At 31.3% G+C, this 25833-nt stretch overlaps 1 protein-coding gene across 2 annotated transcripts in view; it reads right to left on the bottom strand.

Annotated features, from left to right (window-relative positions):
* Positions 1-632: 632 nt before the first annotated feature.
* Positions 633-25833, bottom strand: part of LOC145245836 (CBP80/20-dependent translation initiation factor-like) — a 101184-nt gene continuing 75983 nt past the window's right edge. Inside the window, exons 3-6 of one of the 2 annotated variants that reach the window (XM_080107488.1) lie at positions 20095-20145; positions 10602-10792; positions 4967-5055; positions 633-1191 (exon numbers count right to left, since the gene is read on the bottom strand). In XM_080107488.1, the coding sequence (XP_079963614.1) occupies positions 1056-1191; positions 4967-5055; positions 10602-10792; positions 20095-20145 (467 nt within the window). In that variant the 3' untranslated portion in view covers positions 633-1055. The remainder of the gene's footprint in view (positions 1192-4966; positions 5056-10601; positions 10793-20094; positions 20146-25833) is intronic. The other variant, XM_080107489.1, reaches the window with a different exon arrangement.

Here is a 25833-nt window from a genome sequence, read left to right as displayed (position 1 = left end):
AAGATTAGTGAAAACACCCAGGAGGCCAGTTGAAGAAATGGTTACACATCATTAAAGTCAATATTGAATCTAGCTCCGGTCCATGTTTGTTGCTGGTTCCAGGACTGGCTGCCTATAACTCTCTTGGCTGCTGCAAACAGTCAGGCTGTTATGTTTTTTATGAGGGAATGTTACCTAAATTCAAAAAAGAAAAACAACTAAGCCGAGCATGCTGGATCCCCATCCACGAGTGAAAAATTTACTTTCATCATGACTAATGTTTGTGCAAAATTTTGAAAAAATACAAGGTGTGATTGAGAAAAGTGTGACCAAATGAACGATTTGGAGGCAATTTTCCCCCAATAATACTCCCTACGGAAGCAACCAGTTATCCTGGAAAATCCATTCTGGCAAATATTTAATTTCACCAGGACTAATCTTTGTGCAAAAATTTGTAAAAAATCCAAGGCATGGTTATTGAGAAAAGTACAAACAAACGAATGGGATGAATTACTAGATCCAATCCCTCTTGTCGGGAGACCAAAAAAAAAAAAAAAACAAAAAAAAAAACAAAAACAAATATAGAAAAAAAATAAAGACAGTAAAGAGAAAAGGAAGAATTTGAAAATAAATAAAAATATAAAACAACAAAATAACTTTTGCATCAAATTTAATAAAGACTGGCAGAAGGTGATTACTGAGACTTTCTTGCTGCAGTCTTATGAGGATGCACATTTCGAAAGCATAAGTGGGTGTGTCACCTTCCTCAGTCAAGGACACACACACACGCATACACACACGCTCAATCACGCACACGTGTACAATAACAATATTCTCGTCATTGTTTTCTTTTTTGTTTCAATTTGTTTTTTGTTAAAAAAAAGATAAAAAGGCCATCAATAAAAGAGTCTGTGAATGGCCAATGTGGTAATCATCGACCGAGTGATGGATGATGAATGCCTAAATGAGTGACCAAAAAAGAGACGATAGGTGGGGGTTGGGGGGATGCGGGCACTGAGGAAGTGAGAGAGGCAGAGAAGGGGGAGGAAGAGGAGTAGGAAGGGGTCGTTCATCAATCAGACCACCATTCCAGCTAGAATGTCAGCCGAAGTATCACAGTAGAATCTGGTAATGTCAGAAGGAAGAGTTTCCCAGTTGTGCGCTTGGATCTCCACAATTTCCAACAAGGAACAACGAACTTGAGGACTGGAACTGAAGAAAAGAAAAAAATTTTTTTTTTATTCATTTATATTCAAATGAAATTTGTTTATTGTTTTCTCCATATGATAGTTTTTTTTTTGTCTATAGTGATGTTTTCTAATTTCTTAAGATTCATATCATCTATCTGTATATTTAGTTCATCCACAAATAGGCTGTTTCTCTGTATCACAGCTTTTTACTGTGGCTGAAGTGGCATCTATTCAACAGTCATCATATTCTAAAAATTATGTAAATTGATCAAGTAGTTTTGTTAAAACAAAAAAAAAATGTAAAAATGGTTTTCTTCATAAAAATAAAACTACTTGAAAAATTTATATGATTTTTGGAATAAGTGAGTTTGTTTTGTTTAACAGCATTTCTAAGTATAGGTCATTTGATGCCAAGAAAAGGTTTAATTTTTCTTTTTGTTATTAGGGTATAAGGTTTTTATAACTGTTTCATTCATTATATTTTGTTGAGGGGATTAGCACGTTTTAAGAAATTTAATATTTCTTGCAAAATGAAGGATTTTACATGTTTAGTTGATTCTGTAGATCTAAAAAAAAAAAAAAGGGGGGGGGGGCGACATAACTTGCCAATTTCTGAGCACCTGTCTAGCCCAGGTAAGGGCCAAAGTGATGTGTTGGGAAGTGGGGGGTGCACAACCCTGAGCTCCAAGTTCTTCAACTACCAGGATCCCATCCTAAGGCATCATGGGTTGCCACTCATGGACCACTGGCTCCATCGAGGGACTTTTATTCACTGACAGAGCCACATGATTTTAATATAGGGAGAATTCAGGACAACAACTTGTTATGAGACCCACTTTTCAACTGTTTGGCCTATATCAAGCAAAGTAATATATACCAACCATGTTTTCACTAAGTTTTAAAATAAAACAAAACTTGCATTTCCATGTTTTTATAGTTTAATAGCAATTTCTTTTTTATGGTATCATAATTCATGCAATACCTTTAAATATGGGGAAAAGGGAGTACATCCCAAATAAAATATGATTTTAATCGATAAAGGAAATAAAAAAGGCTTAGAGAAAAAGGATAAATTCTTCCAATTCCCCATATTTTCTTTGTAAACAAGCTGAGCATGCAAAGTACCTCTCCATGAGTGAACGATTTGCGGACAATTTTACCTTTATAATGCCCCCTAAAGGGGTAACCAGAGTTATCCCGGAAACCCGTTCTGGCAAAAATTTACTTTTTGTGCAAAATTTTTGTTAAAAAGTCCAAGGCGTGGTTATTGAGAAAAGTGAGAACAAACGAACGGAAGTGAATTACTAGGTCCAATCTCTCCTTTGTCAGAGAACCAAGAAATATTTTTCTTGTAATTTACAACAAAGAACATCCGTCCTCAATCAATCATCAGATAAATAAGGCAGTCATTTGCACTTTAATCTCTCCATTTTCAAAATGTCAGCTTTCTTCCAACTAAAGTTTATATTGAAAGCCACTTTTTTTATTTTAGTAATCAAATCACTGCTTATTAAGCGTGAAGACCAATTTAAGGATTAATGAGATGGAGGGAAATAGTTACAAAGTTGCTGAAAGTAAACCAAAAGGTACACTTTATACTTTCCAGCAGTATAAATGGATGTTGGTTGCCATGAAGTTCATCCATCTTTTGACAACCATTGTTTTTAGTATTGCTGGATGTCCGCACATAAACCTCATAAGAACAAACCAAGAGCCACCTGATAGAGGTGCCAGTTTAGTCACCAACTGTCCAGAATGGTATTATTAGCAGCTACGAATGTAGACAAAACCAAACCCGATTTTAATACTAAGCACTTTTCACGTATCAACAGAAATGGATTAGAAAACCTTGTTTCATAAGAAACTAGCCGGGGTGCCCGGCATTGCCCAGGTGTTAGGTGTCGAGCAAAAAAGTGGTAGTAGGCAGGGAGGCTTGAACCCATACCGCGAAGGAGAAAAAGAACGTGAAAAAAAAAGAACGTGAAAAAAAACGAACGTGAAAAAAAAAGAACGTGAAAAAAAAAGAACGTGAAAAAAAAGAACGTGAAAAAAAAGAACGTGAAAAAAAAGAACGTGAAAAAAAAGAACGTGAAAAAAAAGAACGTGAAAAAAAAGAACGTGAAAAAAAAGAACGTGAAAAAAAAGAACGTGAAAAAAAAGAACGTGAAAAAAAAGAACGTGAAAAAAAAGAACGTGAAAAAAAAGAATGTGAAAAAAAGAACGTGAAAAAAAAAGAAAGTGAAAAAAAAAGAACGTGAAAAAAAAGAACGTGAAAAAAAAGAACGTGAAAAAAAAAACGTGAAAAAAAAAGAACGTGAAAAAAAAAGAACGTGAAAAAAAAAGAACGTGAAAAAAAAAAGAACGTGAAAAAAAAAGAACGTGAAAAAAAAAGAACGTGAAAAAAAAAAGAACGTGAAAAAAAAGAAAGTGATGTCTTTGCTGTTGCGCCCATTGCCAAACCAGAAGTGACAAATGTTTAAATTAAGGCTAGTTAATTGAAAAGAGGGGATGACTTTCAAAAATATCGGCGAAAAAAAACAAAACAATCCTTCCTTGTAGAAAAGTGCTCAGTTGAGGGTGAAGGAATTAATGTTTTTTGGCCAATTTTTCAATTTGTCGTCCGAAGGATCGAGCTTCAAAACAATACCGATCTTGTGAAAGCATATCACGTCTGTCGAAAGTTTTAGCCAGGCATACATACATACATACATTTAAACAGACAGGTGAGATTTATATTATAGACTAGCGAGAGATACCCGGCATTGCCCAGGTGTTTGGTGGTGTGTGTGGAAACTCCTGGGGGTAAGTATGAGGATCGAACCCGAACCGTTGAGGCAAAGTTGTAAATTAAAGTGTGAAAAAAAAAAAACCTGTGACGTTAACGATTGACCCACCGCGAGATGCTAACGGAAACATGTTTGAATCTATTTAATTACTTGGATTTGGCAGGTGCCCGTTTTAATGAGGTCAAGTTTGACTGCGGGATAGTATTTCATTTACTGCGGAACGCTTTTTTTATTTTTATTTTCCCAAGATGTTATAGGAAAAAGACTAACCCACATGCGGCGAGCAACAAATGTTGAATATTTATCTTCCCGAAATCGAGCAAATTAAATAGACAGGCGAGCTTCGTTGTTAACTGTGAGATATTACGATTTATATGTGATATAAAAAGTTTTAAAAAGTTGTGAAGCGACCGACTGCTTCTCTGAAAAAAGCCTTTTGTAGACACACAGAAAAAGCGAACACACATACATACATACATACATACATACAGACATTTTCGCTTTTATATTTATAGATAATGCTATGATTTTTTCATTGCATATTTTTTTTAATATGATTTTTTCAAAGGTAAAAACGATTTGGGGGGCTTACACAGTATCAAACATAAAGCTGAAAATCACAGTTCCAAAGTTCTTACGTATCAAGCAAAAAAACTACACTAGAAATTAAGGAAAAATGGAGTAAAATTTTAATTAAAAATAAAAGTCAGTTTTATTGTATCCTGCCACTGATAAGAGCAGCTATCCTGTAAATTAGGGAGAGATGAGTATTCTGCCATTTAATCAAGTAATAATATATGGCGGATACGCAAAATATGAAAAAATTTTTTTTAAATTAAAATTCTATTTTTTTCCCTAATTTTTGGTGAGGATACTTCTTTTTTAATGGTATGTAAATATAAAAAAGAATTTTTACTTGGAATGCGATTCTCATTTGTGTTCAATATTATATGAGCACCATAATTTTCAAGAAAAAAAAGATAATCTTACAGAATGAGAATCTCAACTTACCATTGAATAATCTTCAATCGAATCTTATCCAGTAATTCTTGCATTTTATCGGGTTCTTGCAGCTGCAATTCTTTACCGACTGATTGAAGCTATAAAAGATGTCAACAAAAAAAAAAAAAAAAAAAAAAAAAAAAAAAAAGAGGTTAAAAAAATCTACATTAAAATTTTGTGTACGGACTTCCAAAGTTTACATACAACAAGCTGAGCATGCAGAGTCCCCCTCCACGAGTATAATTTACTTTCACCATGATTAATGTTTGTGCAAAATTTTTTTTAAAAAAATCTAAGGCGTAGTTATTAAGAAAAGTGCAAAAAAAAAAAAAAAAAAAAAAAAAAAAAAAAAAAAAAAAAAAAAAAAAAAAAAAAAAGAAGAAAGAATGGATGGATTTGAGGGGTAATTTTACCCCTAGGGTGTCAACCAGAGTTATCCCGGAAAATCCGTGCTGGCAAAAATTTACTTTCACCATGACTAATGTTTGTGCAAAATTAAAAAAAAAAAAATCAAGGAGTGGTTATTGAGAAAAGTGCAAACAAGAGTGAATTACAAGATCCAATCCCTTCCGAAAATGTCTGAATAATTTGGATTAATCTTGAATGTTATTCTCATGTTTCGACCGATGTAAGCTCTGACCTTCTTCATATGTATCTTGTTTACTCTGTAATCTTTCTTTCAAACTCTAGAATCTTTCTGATGAACTCAGGAATTTGCATGGAATTTCGGATGGAACCCTTTGTTTAATCCAGATGGGGAAGGGGGTAGCATGTTCTCATTCCATCAGCTGCGGGTGAAGTTCTAATTCGCAATTTTATTCTTAGTATCTCCTTCACGGAGGATTGATTGAATCTTCAATTTCAAGAAGCGTTGAACTTTTGAACTGTTACACTTTCAAATTCCCTCCCTATTTCCTGCTTCTCTGACTATACTAACCTGCAAAAGTTTAAATGTAATGTGAATAGACATCTCGCTGCTTCCCACAGACCCCTGTTAGACACTAACACAAATAGTAGTCCCTTATAATCCGAATGTTTGTAGCAGAAAAAAAAAAAAATCTTGATTTCGTACACATTTCAGTAGTTTTTATCAGATTTAAGTATACTTATCAGCTAGAACGACACAATCATTAATAATATTAAATGTATACTGTTCAAGGTATTGGCTTTGATATCTCATTATTATATTAAAACTGAGTTAACATTTGTTTGCGTAAGGCATCTTTCTTGTATATTTTAATCACAATATACATGCTAAAATATTCCACATATATACTAACATTTCTATTCACCCTTATATATTGTACCTACTTTTAATCATTACCATTTTATCCTATTCCTTCATTTTCAATTTATATCTAAATGTCATTAAGCTAGTTTTTTTTTTTAATATATATTTGCATAATTCTGCCTGATGAAGAGGGTTTTTTTTTTGTCTTAATTTTCCCCATAACTTTTCCTTATAGTTCTGATGATATAATAAAGTTATATATAATTTTTATTCCTCATCTTTTATTTAATATTGTTTTTGTTCCTCTTGATATTGTTGAGCTTAATGTTCTTAATGTTTTCGTGAACATTCAAAGAAAAAGTGTCTCTTTAGATAATTTACATGTTATATTCAAACACACCATAAACGCACACATAAATCAGATAACCAATATAATCAGACTCTTCATTTCCATGTTAGCCGTAAGAATAATGTAAAACGAAAGAAACTTATTCTTAGTTAGGCAAGAAGAATTCATAATGTGACGCCACAAAAAATAGTCAAGAAATGATGAATGTGAGAAGTGTGGAGGGCCAACATTGCCTTTACATTTTCCCCAAGTTTCAAAAAAATCTAATGGATGGATCAAAAGTTATGAGGCAAAACGTGTCATTTTTGACCATTTTGGGGCATTTTTGACCACTTTTGAGCCCCGAGGATGCAACGGGAAATTTTGCAAAAAAACTTTTTACTGTGCACATCTATTTAATGAAATACAATTTGTGGCAAAATTTCAGGAAAAACTAATGGACAGTTATCTGACAATCATCCAGACTATTGGATGCATGCCACTGAAAACATAGGTCCCTCTCCGATAAATCGGGGGCCCAACAAATGAAGATGCGTTGGAAAGGTAATGACTTGAATTGTGGAGTCGTTATGTGACATTTGCTCTTAAGGTTGCACATTAAGGGGATCATCCAGAGCCTATTTTTGGCACTTTTTTTTTTTACAGCCATTCAATTATAGTTATTTGTTTTCCTAGTTTTGCATATGAATTACAAAATATCTGATATTTCCCCAAAACCTTTGGCCTTGATGGAAATGAGACTAAAACTTGCTGCTATGGTTTCAGATAATCTGGATGGAGACTTGATTCCAAATATTTCTCATGTTATATCTCTCCTCTTTGGTTTTTATACATAAAGTAAATTTTAGTGTATAAGGATTATTTGATACTGGAGATATTCATAATCATATCCTATACACACACTAGCAAACCGCCTGGCATTGTCCAGTCGTAAAATAGGACTGATATTTTAATTTATGCGGATTTTGAATTATAATAGAGCAAATTCTCCATTGATTATTATATTGTACCCAATATATACAGCAATAATTTCAAAAGTTAAAAAAAAAAACAAACAAAGAAATTACTTTATGCCATCAGTTGGAATCAAAGCCAAAACATTCTTTTGTCATTACCATTAGAGCTATCAGCAGATTGAAAAAAAAGGCTAAAAATTAAGCAACATCAAGCTAAAAATGTATACGTATGCATGCTCAAGAGTTAGTCAATTTACTTCTGCTGAGGTTATTTTTTTTTTTATTATTTTTTTTTTAATTTTGACCCCCAAAGCAGCTATTTTTATAGACTAAGAACCAAATGAAAAGTGTGCTATAGATCCAAATACTTTATACATTAAGTTTAAAGCCTATAGACCAAATGTTCAGAGAAGAGTTTGGTAGAGACGTTTTGCGCGCGCACACACACACACACCGACAAGGTCACTTTTTTATATATATATTACATACATGCACACAAATACATACTAGCTTATGTACCCAGCGTTGCCTGGTATTAAGCATAACATTAAATTCCTTAAAAAAAATTTAAAATGAAGAAACGAAAAGAAATTGCGACATGTGCAGGCGAGTATTGTTTTTTTTTTAAACAGTTCACTTTTTGCAAGTAAAAAAAGCAAAAAATACTCTAGCTGAGATCGAAACCAAAACCTAGACAATGAGTAAAATACAACAATCATTAGGCCAGCTTATCACGATCTTTAAGTGTTTTTTAACCTACTTATTCTTAACACAAGGAAGCTGTTCATGTGAACAATTTGCGCATCCACAGTCGTAAAACAGTTAACAGATAAGTGTGATGACCAAGTACCAATTTTGATCCCTCAGCAGCCCTTTTTTCTGGATGAAAACTGATTAAAGTTTTCCACATGTTTGAATACCCTATATACCTAATTTCAAGTCTTTAGATAAAAAAATTGTTGAGTATATAAGTTGAGTTGTCCTCACTTGTTATATATATACACACACACACATATATATATATAACACGTCCATGTGCTTGAATGTTTTCATCATAAATTCTATGCAATTATGCACAATATAGAAACTATGCATAAAAAGTGTAATAGTTAAATGAAACCACTGATCCAATAAGAAACCATAAAAAATGAATTAATGAATGCTCGTTTTTCAAAGGAATATGCAAATTAGTTAACCGATATGACTGAGTTTGTTCTAATAATCTCCAAATAGAAATGTAGGTTTTTAATATTAATGTCAGAGTGAAAAGAAATTTCAACTTTATAGGTATATATACGATTATATGCCAATTGGTTGAGTTTGAATTTTTGGAAATCAAGAGGATGAGGGGATTGAATCAGCTCCAAATAAGTTCACATCTTGTGTCAAGGTGGTTCACTCCAATTGATGAGACTTTAACATACTACAGCCATTCCCAGGTCTAAAATCGAATACCAAAAGCATGAAGGCCAGCCATAACTATTCACACTGTTCCTGCTCAAGTCAGCGAGTGTGATTGTGACTACCAACTTGTGGATAAATTTTTAATTATTAATAAAATAAATAATCTAGTGGTGCAAAAAGTTTTGGGAAGAATATGCAAGGGAGGCAACTCCAACAAGAATGGTCTCCCTTGCAGATTTCATTTGAAACGTTTGAGTATTGTTGCTGGATTTTTATTATTAAAGAATTAAAAAAGAAATGTCTACATAATAAAGTTGTAGTTCCTATGTGTTAGCTTACGAACTCCTATGACTTTGGAAATAAACCATCATGACTATTTCATTTTGAATGAAAGAGGATCTGCAATCTTTCAAATATTCATAATAAAAAGGAAATTATAAAATTAATACAAATGTTAAGGGATTTAGTTTGAAATACATAATATATCCTCTGATTTTTAAATCTGCATCGATTAGCCATATTTGATATCAAATTTGCATTTTTTACTACCCCTTAACACACTGATGTGATGAGAACTAAATTGTCCTTAAAAATGGCTACTGTGTTATCCAAAAATACAAAGAAGGAAATATTCATTGATCAGTTCTTACATAACTAGCATTTGAATAAGGCTTTGCTTGCACAAGCACAAAAGGGTGCTTAAATGACTAGCACGGTACTTCTTGGTAGTCATGACAAGCTCTTTGGATATCGAATCTTACCACTGCTTTACCACTGGATCGTACTCAGCATCATATACGTTTTGATTTACTCATATCGTATGATCAAATGATTTGAACTTGCCTATAATTAAGATTAAATTATGAGAACACTTTCAAAAATTAGTTAGAAGGTAAACAATAACAAGAACAAATTAAAATAATTTGGAAAACAGATTACCACAAGACTACTTCCATGAGGATTACAACAGTCATCTTCAAATCCAATATCAATCAATACTTGTCATAAGCAATACTCATATGTAATCTAATTGTATTCATTCCATTCATTATATTCTTGATTCAACTGATTATCCAACGATCTTATTTCTCATCCTCGAGACTCTTCACCTTTATAATAGTAAAAAAAAAAAAAATTCCAAACTTAGCTCTGACAAGTTCTTTAATAATACCTCTTTCGACAAATCTATCCTATCACTACCTCCCATACACTTCCTTCGCCTTCCCTTACCAACTGATTGCTATCGTAAAAGTTATCCTCCTCCTACAGGACAATGCTCCGGTCCACAACACGCCTGTGGCTATGAAATCCTCCCCCATCCCTCTATTCTCCTAACTATGCACCTTCTGACTTTCAGCTCTTTCCAGCCGTGAAGTTGTTTTAAAATGAAAAGCATTTCCCAGATAATGCAACCTTGATTTCCAAAGTCACATCATCATTGGAAGATGTACTACAAGAAAAGTCACTAGAGCTACATTAAACGATGGGAGAAATGCAGAACTCTGAGTGGTTACTACGTAAAGATAACTGTGCCAAGTTGCATTGCTCTACTACTATGAGAAGTGGGTCAAGGGTATTACTTATTATTGTCCTCTCATAGAGAAAAGTAGGAAATTAATCAAATATTTGCCCACGTACTAAGCACATTTTATGCAAATATATTTTAAAAAAAAAAAAAAAAAGAAAAAAGAAAAATATTCTTACCAAACTACTAAGAATATCTAACTCATCACTGGTGTCAGAATTAATAAGCATTTCTAAACATTGAAAAATCGGCCCGACCAAAGCTTTGAAATGTTCTCCACTCATCGTCCGCATGGTTACGTAAATTTGGCAGAGAAACACAATCAGACCATTGAACTTTTCAGGAGAGGAGGTCCTTAAGGTATCTTTGGCTGGAAAGAAAAAAATAGAATAAAAAGCATTTAAAATCAAAGTATAACATTTTCAAGGAAAGGTACATTACACTAGTTCAGAACTTAGACCGTTAAATAATACTCAATCATAATTAAAAGCCGCAGAAAATCATAGGAAATAAAAGAAAAAAAAAGTCACTATGGAATCATGAAACCATTGTATTTTTGAACCAGCAGATGCAAAAAAAATTTGTATCTATCAATTATGTGTTTAAATATGAAATATTTAGTAATACAATTATGGTAAGTGATTTTTGTATATTAAAGTAATTATAATTTTATATTACATATTACTTAAAAGTATAAGTTTTTCTTTTTTTTAAATTTACTGTAACCATGGTTTCATGCACGCACACTATCTGCTGACAGCATATTTGAATTACAAATAATTTTTTTTTAAGTAGAATTAATTTTTCTGAGAAATCATTGTACTGTTTTTACAAGTGCAAACCAAAACTTTGAACTGCCCAAAATTGCCAATTCTTGAAGCTCTCAGTATATACATATATGTTTCAGAGTTTATATAAAACATTTTAAATATATATCCTTTATAAGATCCAATTTTTTTCATTAAACAAGCTCAATAAAGTTATATTTTCAGCTTCAGAGCATATATACTTGTTATTTGCATCCCAATGACCAAACAAAGTCCCATTAAAAAAAAAAAAAAAAAATTGTGGGCCGATTCTTTGGTCATTGGAATGCAACTACAAGTTTGTAATATATATATATATATATATATATATATATATATCTTTTCTGGAATTTTTGTGAATAAATTTACATTATATATATATATAAAGATTTATTCACAGAAACTCCAGAAAAATATTTTTTTAGAATTTAAAATGTACATCTTAAACTTATTATAAACAAATGTTACACCTTTACTCATTGTCATGCTTATTTTCAGAGATATAGAGCACTCCCACCAATTTACTGCAAGTTTTTTTTTTCTTTAAAATCTTTAAAAGATTTTTTTTCTTTCTTCTCGCTTACACATCAGTTGCATTCATTGAAAATGAACTCTTTAAACATGAATGGCTCATTTTAGGACAACTAATGCTCAACTAAACAGAGTGATCAAAATCACTGAGTGATAATAAATATGGAAGACGCTAAGATTTTACTAATATTATACAAAATTAATACAGAGAAAAGATCTTTCCAAATTAAGTACCATAAAATCTGATTGGTTTATATACTTTTGCTTATATTACTCAGTAATTGATTAAGGTTCCAGTTAGAAAATGTAAATTTACAATCTAACTTGCTGTATCTTTCCAGTGTTGCCAGGGTAGAAGGCCTTGTGAAAAATAATTTAAAATATAATTATATTTGCAAAAACCTTAGTGTTTGTCCAGAATTCCTCCTAAAAAAAATAAAAATGAAAAATAAATCTGTACGATGTATGTTCCTATGATGGAAAAAATATTGTATTCTGAAAAAAAATCATGTCAAGTAGTTTAATTTTAATTAAAAAAATCATTAAGGAAATTTGAGTTTTTATCCCAATGTCTCCATGTTAAAAATAGCTTTCAAAAATCTTGCAAATTTGAATTTGGAGTTGTTTGTTTTCAAGATGGTGTCGCTGTTTGCTAGATTACAAAATTATTTTTATTTTATTTTTTTTTTAAATTTAAAAATAAACTATTTGATCAATTTATGATTTTTTTCTTTCTGCCATGAATGCATATGTCATACAGATTTTTGTTTTTTAATATATGAAGAATTCTGGGCAAGAAACGAAAATTTTTAAATAAAATTAAAAAATTTGCCTTACTTTCCCTTATTTTATGTTTTGATTTCACAAAAATATTTGATTAAAAATAAAATAATTCTCAGTTTTTAATTTTTATGTTTGTTTGCACATTTTTTAAGTCTATACAGAAAAGCAATATTTTAGCTGCAAGGAAGACAACTCTTTATATTCTTCAATAAAAAAATATGAGTTATTCCCTTGCTTGATTTTTCAATTTAGTTGAAAAATGTTTCTATATTACCAGTTGTCTGGGTAGGATTACATTACTCCAAAAAATAAATAAATTGTAGTGAAGTGATTATCATAGTACCAATAACATGGTACAAAAAATAACAAATGAAAATTGACTAGTCAGAATCAAAGTTTGATTTGTCAGCTTAAATGCTATTTATGTCCAACTTTTAAAATTACAAGATAACTTCATATGTTAGATTAGTTTGTAGGTAAAAATATTAAATAATTGAACTGAAAAATTTACCTTTGCAGGTTGCAAGAAAGAAAAAAATGAACTAATATTAGTACAATCACACTTTAGCTAGGATCAAAGTGTAGTATCTGTTCTAATACTACACTTCATTTTTGCTGTCTTCAGTCAGTGAAGGAGAAATCTTTCAAGACTGAAGTAATTTTTGTCTCAATTTAAAGTGCCCTTTTTGAGGGAACTAGATTTTTCCTACATTAAAAACTGACCTTGTGTCTAACTTGACCTTCATAAGGAAGGAAATTAAAATAGCCACAAAAAATAAGATACGGATTTTGTTTATATTCTGAATGAAAAATCATAACAGTTGTAGGATACTTTTTGTATAAGAATGTTAATATCTTTAATGAAAAGTATGTTCCAGCAAACTTGATATAATTGTTGCTTTTCTTAAAATGTACTTTGGAAATATAAGTATTGGCTTTTGAGAAAAAAAAGAAAAAAAAAGAAAAAAAAGAAAAAAAAAAAAGAAAAAAAAAAGAAAAAAAGAAAAAAAAAAAGAAAAGAAAAAAAGAAAAAAAAAAGAAAAAAAAGAAAAATAAAGAAAAAAAGAAGAAAAAAAGAAAAAAAAGAAAAAAAAAAGAAAAAAAGAAAAAAAAAGGAAAAAAAAAAAAAAAAAAAAGAAAAAGAAAGCAAGAAAAAAAAAGAAAAAGAGAAAAAGAGAAAAAAAGAAAAAGAGAAAAAAGAAAAAGAAAAAAAAGAAAAAGAAAAAAAAGAAGAAAAAAAAGAAAAAGAAAAAGAAAAAAAAAGAAAAAAAGGAAAAAAAGGAAAAAAAGAAAGAAAAAGGAAAAAAAGGGAAAAAAAGAAAAAAAAGGAAAAAAAAGAAAAAAAAAAAAGGAAAAAAAAAAAAAAAGGAAAAAAAGAAAAAAAGAAAAAGAAAAAAGAAAAAAAAGAAAAAGAAAAAAAAAGAAAAAGAAAAAAAAGAAAAAAAAGAAAAAAGAAAAAAAAGAAAAAAAAAAGAAAAAGAAAAAAAAAGAAAAAGAAAAAAAAGAAAAAGAAAAAAAAGAAAAAGAAAAAAAAGAAGCTTAATAAACAATTTTGCACTTCTACACTATTAGGACAAAATTTCGGAAATCATAATACTAAATTTCACATAAAAACAATATCTATGTATTCTTCGTATTTTAAAGATGATTATATCCAAAAATTACGAAAAATGGATATGGAAGAAAATTATTTATTAAAGAAAAAAATCAGGATTTGAAGCAGACGATTATAAGGGAGGTAATTTTCCGTTTCAATTTAAAGATAGCCACAATTTTTCACCTGCTACTGCATAATTTGGAAGCTACCATTGTAATTTATTAAAATTGACAAAAAAAAAAAAAAAAAATTTTATCTGAAAACTCCATTTTATCAACTATAAAATTTTGTTCTAATAGTTTCGAAGTGCCAACAATTTTTAAAATAAATAAACTATAGAAAACTGCACTGCACTGTTTAAGGATGATCGAGAGGATAAATAGCTTTTTTTTCTTTGGCGAGTAATATATTCAAACAACCTTTGTTCTTTAGCAGTCACTTACAAAAAATTAAAAGGCATAGGTTGTTTGAAATACATTAATAACAAAACACACCAAAAAATGATAATGCTTGATCAAATTAAAAAAAAAAAAAAGTGAATTGCCATTTTCTGTGATTAATGTTTTTTTTATACTTTGAAAATTATTTGAATTGTAATTGATAATGTTGATATGCGCATGAGAAAAACCATGAAAATTTTTCAAGTTTTATTCTGATGTAATTAAATAAGATTTTTTTTAAATGTGCATACATAAGACTAAACATTGTTAAACGTTCATTTTCAAAGCCGACTTATATTTTAGGGTCCAGAATTTCCCCATATTAGAAAACCAACATTTTTTAAACCTGCCCGATGTACCCCTGACAGAACGAAAATGTCATATTCCAAAAATTCATGCAAATTGATCAAGTAGTTTTATTTTTAACTAAAAAAAAAATTTATAAGTAAGCAAAAGGAGACAGTCTCTTATCGCCATCTTGAGGAAACAAGGATGGATAACTCTACAATAATTAGAACTTGCAAGATCAGTTTTGTAATACCAACGATTTCTCATTAATCATTTAAAATTGCTTAAAATGATTTTCTTTATAAAAATAAAACTACCTGATCAATATATATGATTTTTGGAATATCGTCTTTTCATTTCATTATGAGTAGATACAAAGATTTTTCTGTATTTTTTTTTTTTTTTATACATAGGGGGAAATTCTGGACAGCCACCATATATATTTTTTTTAATTATGTCCTATATTTTCAACAACGGGAACATATTCATTATTTGAATCACACAAAGAAATGGGAATTTTTATAATACAGCTCATCTCCCATTTAATAATCTATTGTGTACATCAGTAAATGAAACTAAAAATTTTTTTTTATAAAATGGTAAGAAAAACTGTTTCTTTAAAATATTATTGAAAATTATGGTATAGAAATTTTAAACATGTAAAAAAGAAAAGCTTACTTTACAATAGAAAGAAAAAATGTACACATGCTCAATGTATTTAGCAGAGAGATGTTCATGAATGTAATAAGGTAGGTATGATTGCTATAACACGTATATAGCCGTATATAGTGAAACCATGGTTGTAATAAAAGGATACGAGTTTTTAGTATATTCTATGTTCATATGGTAAAAGACAAAATCAAGAGGACACAAATCCCAGTCATCACATTTATGAGTGTTTTGATTAAAAAAATGTTAATATGATTAATGTGTGCAATCAAACATAAAACAATGTTAGGGTTAGTAAAAAGGAAAGATAAGCAAAGACCAGAAACAAGAAGAAGTCTAGACATTTGGGAATTAGAGAAAATCGGTTAGAAATAGACAAGCAAGGAACAAACGGGGAAGACAACAACTTCAAGGTTATTTTGGTAAGAATAAATGAAATAAGATGAGGGGATGGGGGTTAAGTACTTAATTATGTTGACATTTAGTAATCTAAAAAAAAAAAAAAAAAAAAAAATGAATTCTACACATAATATTTAAATCAAAAAGCAATCTCTTAGCTGCCCTCAAAGACTGATTGATCGTAATGAATGGAGGTCTACATGCTTCAATGGTGTTACATAAATTCTAGCAGGAGGGAAGAGACTGCTATCTTCCTTTAAAAATAACTGAATAGAATATTGAGCAGGATTAAAGTGCAAATTGATTTAGGATGTTTTTTTTTTTTTTTGTTGTTTTGTTTTTGAAAACATGCAATCATGTGGCAAATGATAATGTCCAAATTTCTTTTTTTTTTTAATTTTGTTTGTTAGCATATTCCTAAAGTTGAAATTAGAAAAAAAACAAGCAAACAAACCTCACTTTACTTGAGATATATATACATACACTTATTTTGTTTTTACATAAGCAGTAATATGTTGCTACACAGTCATGAGCATGTTTCGGTCAGCTAGTTACTAGAGGTCTCTAGTTACTGGTAACTAGCTGACAAACATGCTCATGACTGTGTAGCAACATATTACTGCTTATGTAAAAACAAATAGAAAGTATACTTTGCCCTATTTCAATATTGGGCACTCATTAACCTCGTTAAACTTCATCGGTTACTCAACCTCTGAAAAACAATAACGTCAGATTATATATATATATATATATATATATTTTATATATATATATATTTTGTTATTGTTGTTTTTTCAAGCGATACATACGGTTAATATTGGCTCTGCCTCGGAGCTCATTTTTTTTTATTTACTTAGAAAGTCGCCATTTTTAATTTGGACGTATATAACATTTTTATTTATTATTTTAAAAAAATATATATTAGTGAGAATGTGTGTGTGATCACACTTCTCAACCTATATACTCAATGGATTTTTGATCATCAAACTTGAAATTTGGAATATAGGATATTCAGACATGTGCAAAACTAATTGGTTTTCATCCTGAAAAATATGCTGCTAGGGGATGGAAATTGAAAAATTAGTATGTGGGGAGGGGGAGGTCGTCAGATTTTTCTAGTGACTGTTCCATGAATGCGCACATGTGAATGATTTACATGATAGATTCATTATGTTAAAAATAATTAGGTTTGAAAACACTAAGATCATGGTCTAATGGTTGTCGTACTTAACTCACTGTCTTTGGATTTTGGTTTCAATCTCAACTTGAGTATTTTTTTTTTTTTACTTACAAGAAGTGAACTGTTTAGAAAAGCATAATACTTGCATGCACATGTCCCAGTTTCTTTCCGTTTCTTTTCACTTCATTTTTTAAAATTTTACATGTAATACCGTGCAACGCTGAGTACATATGCTAGTACATATATATTAAATCATATAAAGATCAGAGCCATGGAAAATAATTTATTAGGAAATGAAGAAAATCCAGACTCAAAAGTAAATTGGAGTTTTTTTTTGTGTCCTTCCCAACATTTATTTAGGCTCATTTTTTAATGATGCATCAGCATGGTACCTGCTGTCGTATTACTGAAAAGAAAAGCCGAAGATTGTCAAAACGGGATTTTTTGCAAAGTCAACACTGCAAAATAACTTTCGAGGAGACAACCTGGCATGTTCTGAGTCAGGTTGGGATTTCTGTCTGAGTATATATGATACAAAAGGTGGGGGTAGTCTATCACTGAAGATTTCTCTTGAAACATTTTAAGAAAGTATTTCAAGATTCAAGATATGCGTATCTGAGTGTATGATTTTATACAAGTTTAGATCACCAATCATTAACCCGATAAATATTACTTTTATAGAAGTATCACACATTGCACTGATTCTTTCTACCCAAAAAAACAAACTATATATAAGAAATAATATGAATTAAATTTATATAGTTCAGATTGATTCACAAAGATCTAATTTCATTGGCAAATGAAAAATGTAATATTTAGCAATTAAATAAAGCTTATAAATGGATTTATTTTAAGATTTTATGATATAATCTTAGAATAATTTATACTAGAAAATAAAAAGAAAAATATAATAAACAAAATAGCAGGTTGTTTACCATAAAATTCATCCATCCATAGCCTTGAGCCCCTAGAGAGGCATAGGCCATCCACAACTTTGTAGATGCTTTTGTAGTGAGGAGTTCTTTTTTTAGGTGAGGATGTTGGCCCCACGCCTAACCTTCCTAGGAGGTACACACAGCACCTAGCCTTCCCAAATGCTCACCTATCTGGTACTGTCCAGGCTCAACGTTGCTTAACTTCGGTAATCTGGCAAGAACCGATGTATCAATGTGATTGTGCCGTATTTACCATGAAATACATATATAATAATTATTAGTTTAAAATAGATGAAGGGGTTTTTATATATAAAATTTTTTCCTTAACTTCTAACAAACAAGAAATCTTATACAATATAAGTCAATACAGTAATATTAAGATGATAGCTTTTCACCATAAGACAAAAATGCCATCCACATAATACAACTGACGTAATTTTTCTCTGCTTTTTCAGGAATTTTCCGCATTACATTATTATGCACTTTTCTCTTTAAAAAAATTTAATTTTTTTGATGAATCTATGGAAAACAATTTTCAATGTTCATATACAAATAACGATTACTCCCCATGAACAAAATAGATCTGTAAAATGTACCAAAGTTTAATATTCTGGAAACAAATTCTTGACAAGATCAATAAAACTTTGGAATTTGGAATATAGCAGAATCGTTGTTCATTTAAATATATAATTATTTCTATACTTACAGACACTAGCGTTTCATGCTTTTGCAATCATCAGCATAGAAGGTGATAATTAGTGTTGGTCGGGAGATTAGAACTTAGTCAAAAAGTCAATATTTGACTTCATTGGCTAGGATGTTACCTCTAGGCTATCAGCAATTTACACAGGACTTAAAGGAAATTAAACATCCATAAATGCCAAATGCAAGCATAATACAGTAAGCAATCAGAGAGTATTCTAATGACTGGAAGTCGGAATATTGAATATTGCTAGTTGGTCGCCTTTTTTTCTTTTTAATTCTCCAGACAGGGCTCAACTTTTAAAGGGTTTTATAATTATAAATATTCATAATCATTTTTATACCTCAATATACTAGCATTTCATGCTTTCGCAATCATCAGTGTAGGAAGTGATAATTACTGCTTGTTCTTGCACATGTTTGAAAAGAAAATTTAGACCAACAAATCGTAAAGCCTGCCAATAAGAGATATCCTGTAAACCCTAATAAGTACCTATGAGATAGTATGTTTGGGTAATAGTGAATCAACACATGAAATTTCAATGTTTTATTATTTTTTGTTATCTCACGAATTAAGGAAAATTAATCTATTTAATAAAGTTAATAATGTCTGTGTCCAAAGCCGCTGGACACCCAAACCGCTGCAGAAAGCTGAAATTTAGTAGGAATGATTTCACCAAAAATAAATAAATAAATAAATTTAAAAAAATAATCATTTTCATGTTTAAACCTTATTTTACATTTTTCACAGACATATTCTTTGTTTAATTTTATTTTTGTTTGACAAAACTAAGAAAATCTATTTTAAAAATAAAATAAATTTTGTTTTCTTTGTTCTAATATATTTCCATTTTATGGACCTAAACTGATAAGTTACCCCAGTGACCCCAGATGTAATTGAAGGAAAATTTTAATGGTATCTTTATATTCTGTAAAAAAAAAAAAAAAAAAAAAAAAATAACTTATTGAAATTTATTTCAATGATCTGTTAAAATATTGATTTCTATAACACGCAAACATTGACTTCAATGAGAGTTCAACTTGCTGCGCAAAGTTAATGTGAAAAAAATAAAGCTTGACTGGATGATGGGACAAATGCATAAGTTTTCAAAAGGCGTTCAACTTTGAAATGGAACCGTTTGAGTGGAAAAAAAATAGGAAGCAGAAAAGAAATCAAGCTATAGTGATAACTGACAGACATGAAAGAAAAAGGGAGAGAAGAGTTCATGCCTGAAATTTTAAGAGAAACAATTATTACAATGAATCCGGTTGGGTTGGGTTTTAGTCAATCAATGAGATTGTGAGATTTTTTTTTTTCTACTTGAACAAAAAACTAACTCACAATTTTGCTCATGATCATTATTCGCCACAGAGACCAAACGCTGCTGCAGATCTGAAATGAGACAATGGTATTTGCGAAAAAAGAAAATACTCTGAATATGATGGAGAAGAAGAGGAGGAGGAACAAGGAGAGGAATAAGTGAGAATGGTTCTTCTGTGGAGAATGGCCAGTTTGGAAGTTGGAAAAAAATTGCTGGCTTCTTTAAAAGTGAACTGGAAGAAAAAAAATTCTTTGCAATTATATACTAAGAAAAAAAAAAAAAATCAACTTTAAATTGATCAAAGATTCCTATTTAAAATTTTACTTAATTAAAAAAAAAAAAAAAAAAAAAATCTTTATGATGTATGTACTCGTTATAGAACGAAGATGTTATATTCCAAAAATCATGTAAATTAATCAAGTAGTTTTTTTTTTTTAACTAAAAAAAAAAAAAATAAAAAAAAAAAAGCATAATTTACAATTTTTTAATGATTAAAAATTTTAATTATTTTGATGACAAACAAAATCTCAGTAGTTAAGTTGTTAGCCTTGAATTTAACACATTCTAAAGCAATATGGTTACTCCCGGCCTCCACATCGCTCATCATAAAATTTGATTTTCTTAGTTATAAAAAAAAAAAAAAATGTCTTGATCAATGTACGCAATTTTTTGGAATACAACATCTTCGATTCTCTGACCGTCAAATACATCATAAAGATCTGTCTATACTTTTTTTTTGTTTTTTTTTAATTAAGTTGATTTCTAAATAAAATTCCTGAAAAATCTTGTTGCATTTTGTTATCAAACAAATGGCAGGTGATGGTGGCTAAATGGTTAATGATATGAACTGACAACGTGGATGTGCCGAGTTTGAATCCAATTCATTCCACAGAAACTTTCACTTAGGATGTTGGCAACCTACATGCAAGTATCCTTCCTGTACATACCCAATGTCTTCGTAGGAAAAAATTCTAATTAGAAAGATATGGAAACCAATGCCAACAAGCCGAGCATACAGGGCACCCCTCCACGAGTGAATAAATCTGTTCTGGCAAAAATTTACTTTCACCATGACTAATGTTTGTACAAATTTTTTAAAAAATCCAAGAAGTGGTTATTGAGAAAAGTGCGAACAAATGAACGGACGAACGATTTGGAGGCAATTTTTACCCCTGTAACGGCTCCCAAGTGGGTAACCAGAGTTATCTTGGAAAATATTTTTTGGCAAAAATTTACTTTCACCATGACTAATGTTTATCAAAGTTTTTTAAAAATCCAAGGCGTGATTATTGAGGAAAGTGTGAACAAACGAACGGGAGTGAATTACTTGGTTCAATTCCTCCTTTGTCAGGAGGGGGGGGGGACTAATAACTGAATCATCTTATTCATACGAAATGAATGAATCAAACAAATAGTTTATGAAGTTTTTGTTTTGTTTTTCTTTTTGTTTCCCTTAAAATTTTAGTTATTACATGATCTAATCACTTTCGTTTTATTTTATATATACTAATAAATCAAAACGTCTCAAAACTAAAAGCCACTCGAGGATAATGGACAATGAAATAGATAAATCATCAGTTGAATGATGAAGAATATGATGAACGGAATGTAAAAATTTGATTACTTATGAAGATGGTTTATGACATGTATTTGTTCACGTCGGATTTGAAAACCACAATGTTGTAGCCTGGAGGGAGGCTATCCTACGATAACGTGTTTCATATATGGGATGCTTTTGGAAAGCTTGATGTTAACCACATGGAAGAAGAAAGGAATATTTCTTTGTAGTGATAGGAACAAGATTAACTTTTTGTTAATGTTTTAAAAGTAGAACCCAGAAATTAGAGCTAAATACCATTTTTTTTTTTTTTTTTTTTTTTTTTTTTTACTTCACGTTAGCACTCATCAAGTACCTTCTATGGAAATAATGCCAGAATAGAGGAGGATTAGTGGGGAGATGTCCGTTCACATGACATTTGAATTTCTGCAGGTCATATTGCTGCAATTTTGCATTTCTGTGCCTGTTTTCCAAGTTTAAATGTGCTCTGATAAACTCATAGCACTTGTGCCTTTTTTTTTTTTTTTTTAACAAGGTAGTCACCACTTATCAAGGTCCGAAAGCCACTCGAGGATAAGGGTTATTGTGTGTACAGTACGTCAGTTTGAGATCTGATAAAGTGTCTTAAGCAGGCGGTTCATCAGGAATTTGTTCACATTGAACTTGAAGACATCCAGGTTGTAGTCAGGTGGGAAACAGGTAACCGGAACAGAGTTCCACAGGTGTGCATTTCTAAGAAAGAAGCTTTGTTCATGGAATCTATGTTTTGATTTTGACACAGATAAGGAGTGGGGGAAATTTTTGACAGTGGTTTCAGCTAGACGGGTGTTTTTCGTGAAAGATTGGCGAGGGAGGACCAGAGATTGGAGTTCAGACGAGCACCTGCCATGGAAGTCACGATAAAACAAACAGGCTCGTAACGTCTCCTGTTGGAGAGAGGTTGTAGAGAAGAGAAAAAGGCACCACCCACTAAGCCACGAAGTCCAATTTGTACTCTGTCAAGGCAGGATATGCTGTTTTTAGCAGCTCCTGTCCAGATGTGGCAGCAGTATTCCATCCTTGGACGTACTTGGCTTTTATACAGATAGAGAATTGCATCGGGGTGAGATATCTTCTGGAGTGGTAAAGGATCCTACCATTTTTCCAGCGATCTTGGCAACTGACTTGATGTACGTATTCCATTTCAGGTCAGGGGTAAAGGTCAAGCCCAGAAGATTATCAAAACATGGAGCTTCCCCTAGACGAGAGCCACCCATATCAATTGATGCCAGATGGGGATCAGAACGTTGATGATGTAAAGATAGGAGCTTGGTTTTAGATGCATTAACAGTAACCAGCCACCTCCTCCCCCACTGTACCACGCGCTCAAGATCAGAGGAGAGAGAATCTGAGAGAACTTTGTCATTTACGGCCTTTGATGTGTTGCCATAAATGGTTGTGTCATCAGCATAGATGTCAACGAATGATTTAAGTATGTGTTTTGGGAGATCATTGATGTAGATCAGGAAGAGAGTTGGGCCTAGGATGGACCCAAGGGACTGCAGCATTAATATTGATGGCTTCTGATTTCTGCCCATCAACTACTACTCTTATGAGCCTATCGGAGAGAAATGATTTTATGATCAAGAAAACATTTATACCGTAGCTGGAAATCTTGTGAAGTAGGCCCTTATGCCATACCTTATCGAAGGCCTTTGATATGTCAAGAGCAATTGCCCTAGAGAGGAAGCCTTTGTCAAGAGATTCGCTAATCCTATGAGATATAACTGTTAGCACATCTGCTGTAGATCTGGCAGAACGGAAACCATGTTGCGTGTCACTAAGAAGGTTATTTCTGCTGAGGTGGTTGATTACTTCTCTATCTAATATGAATTCCAGCAGCTTACTCATGACACAAAGGAGACTTATTGGTCTGTACTGAGAGGGAGAGGACTTATCACCTGAGTTCTTAAATACAGGGCATACCGATGAGGTTTTCCAGGGTGTTTGGAAGCACTTCTCTTTTAGGCAACGCTTAAAGAGTTTTGTAAGTACGGGGGCAAGTTCTAGTTGAAGCTTTTTCAGCACAATGATTGGAATGCCGTCAGGGCCAGTTGCCTCCTCTACATACATACTCCCAATCGATGGGCAGCAAAATCCCACCCCTTCATTGTTGAGGTCCGTAGATACCAGAAAGCCTTCAACTTTTATAGTTCCTTCCCTCAAACTGCTAGACTTTTGAATTTCCTCCATGTACTAATCTGCAGAAATCCAAATGTCATGTGAGCAGACATCTCACCCAACACAGTGCTCCATTAGACACGATCCTAAATAGTAGCCCCTTACACTCCAAGTGGGAATATGCCTTATTTGGAGAAGCAAGGGGGGGGGGATAAACATACAGGATCTTTTAAATTTGTGCAAAACTATGGCAGCACAAAATGCTCACTTTTTTTATGTTTGAAAGCTTTGTGCATCTCATTCTCGTAATGCTTTCTACACCTGAATCTAAAATATTTTCTTTCACTAAAGGAATCTTAGACACTAGACAAAAATAAGCGTTTATTTATATGCAATTTTTTTTTTTAATTTGTAAAAAAAAAATTTTTTTTTTCTTTTTTATATAGGAGTCACCACTTATCAAGGCTAGGAGGTCACTCGAGGATAAGGGTTATTGAGTGTACAGTAGTCAATTGGATAATTTTGTAGCAATTGGTTAGTAGCGGAAATTTGGTAAATTGGATTATTTAAGGGGATGGTTCATCAAGAATTTGTTTACATTGGACTTGAAGACAACAAAATTGCTGGAAAACAGACAAACAGAAGAGAGTTCCACAGGTATGCAGTTCTAAGAAAGAAGCTCTATTCATGGAATCTACGTTTTGGTTTAGCCACAGATAAAGAGTGGGGAAAATTATTGACAGGGGTTTCAACTAGACCGGTGCTTTTCGTGAAAGCTTGGCGGCGGTGGGTGGTGGGGGCGGCATAGATTGGAGCTCAGACGAGCACTTGCCATAGAAATAATGATAAAGCAGAGACAAGCTTGCAACATCTCTTCTGTGGGAAAGAGGTTGTTAAATTTTTACGTCTATGAACATTTATGTTGTAAAACTTTGGGCAATAAATAAAGACAAAACAATTTTTATAATTATAGATACATTCTCCAGTCTCTATAAGAACATTTGCTGGTTCTTGTCTAGAGCTACCGCCTATATAAAAAAAATAAAGAAAAATCTTTATGATGTACATACTCCTGATGAAACGAAAATATATTCTAAAAATTTCTTAAATTGATCAAATAGTTTTATTTTTATAAAGAAAATGATTTTTAAGCTATTAATGGGAATTTGTAAGCATTACAATATAAATCTTGCAATTTTTAATAATTAACTGATCTTCTTTAATTTTTAAAAAATTATTTTCAAAATGGCAGGCAAGACAGCCACTCTTCTGTTGCACATAAAATTTGATTTTCTTATTCAAAAATAAAATTACTTGATCAATTTACGTGGTTTTTAGAATATATTTTCATCTTGTCACAGATACATACATCATACAGATTTTTTATTATAGGGGGAATTCTAGACAAGAACCGATTTGTCTATAATTTGGTTTGTCAATCTATCAACTTTTAGTTTGAAAAAAAAAAGTCATTGTTAAAATGTGCACAATAAATGTACTTTAAAAACCATTTACGTTAATATTTATGTCTTTAAATATTTACGTAAAAAAAAAGATAAAAAGTTTCAATATTTAAATAATCCTATTTGAGGATTGCACAAATTAAAGTTAAATCCAGTTATGGAAATAAAGCATTGTGCAAGATATATTACACATGTTTCAGGTAAGATTTATTCTAGCACAAAGGTCTTAAACAGACGACCCTGGTTGAATTTAGACTACTCAAATTTTAGAAAAAAAAATACTGAATGGAGGCTGCTATTTTTTTTAGCTTTGAAACAATTGAACAGAATTGGGAATTATAAAAATCAAGCTTGTTCAGGGTTTTGGAATAGTTATCAGAAAATTTTGCACCTATTTTCCGATGCCAAAAATGATTTTTTATTTTTGTTCATTTTTCCTTGCTAGTGCGAATGATTAAATAAGTATTTATTGATTTTAAGCTGCCAATAAAACCAAAATCTATAGATCACCCTCCTAACCCATGTATTTTACATTTGCGAAAATATATATACAAGAGGTTTAACTGTAATCAAAAAAG

This window comes from Euprymna scolopes, chromosome 23 (genome assembly GCF_053919585.1).
Source record: "Euprymna scolopes isolate OS-2025 chromosome 23, ASM5391958v1, whole genome shotgun sequence".
Lineage (NCBI taxonomy): Eukaryota > Metazoa > Mollusca > Cephalopoda > Sepiida > Sepiolidae > Euprymna > Euprymna scolopes.
Note: the sequence above shows the minus strand (reverse complement) of the source record. Positions and strands in the feature narration are given on the sequence as shown.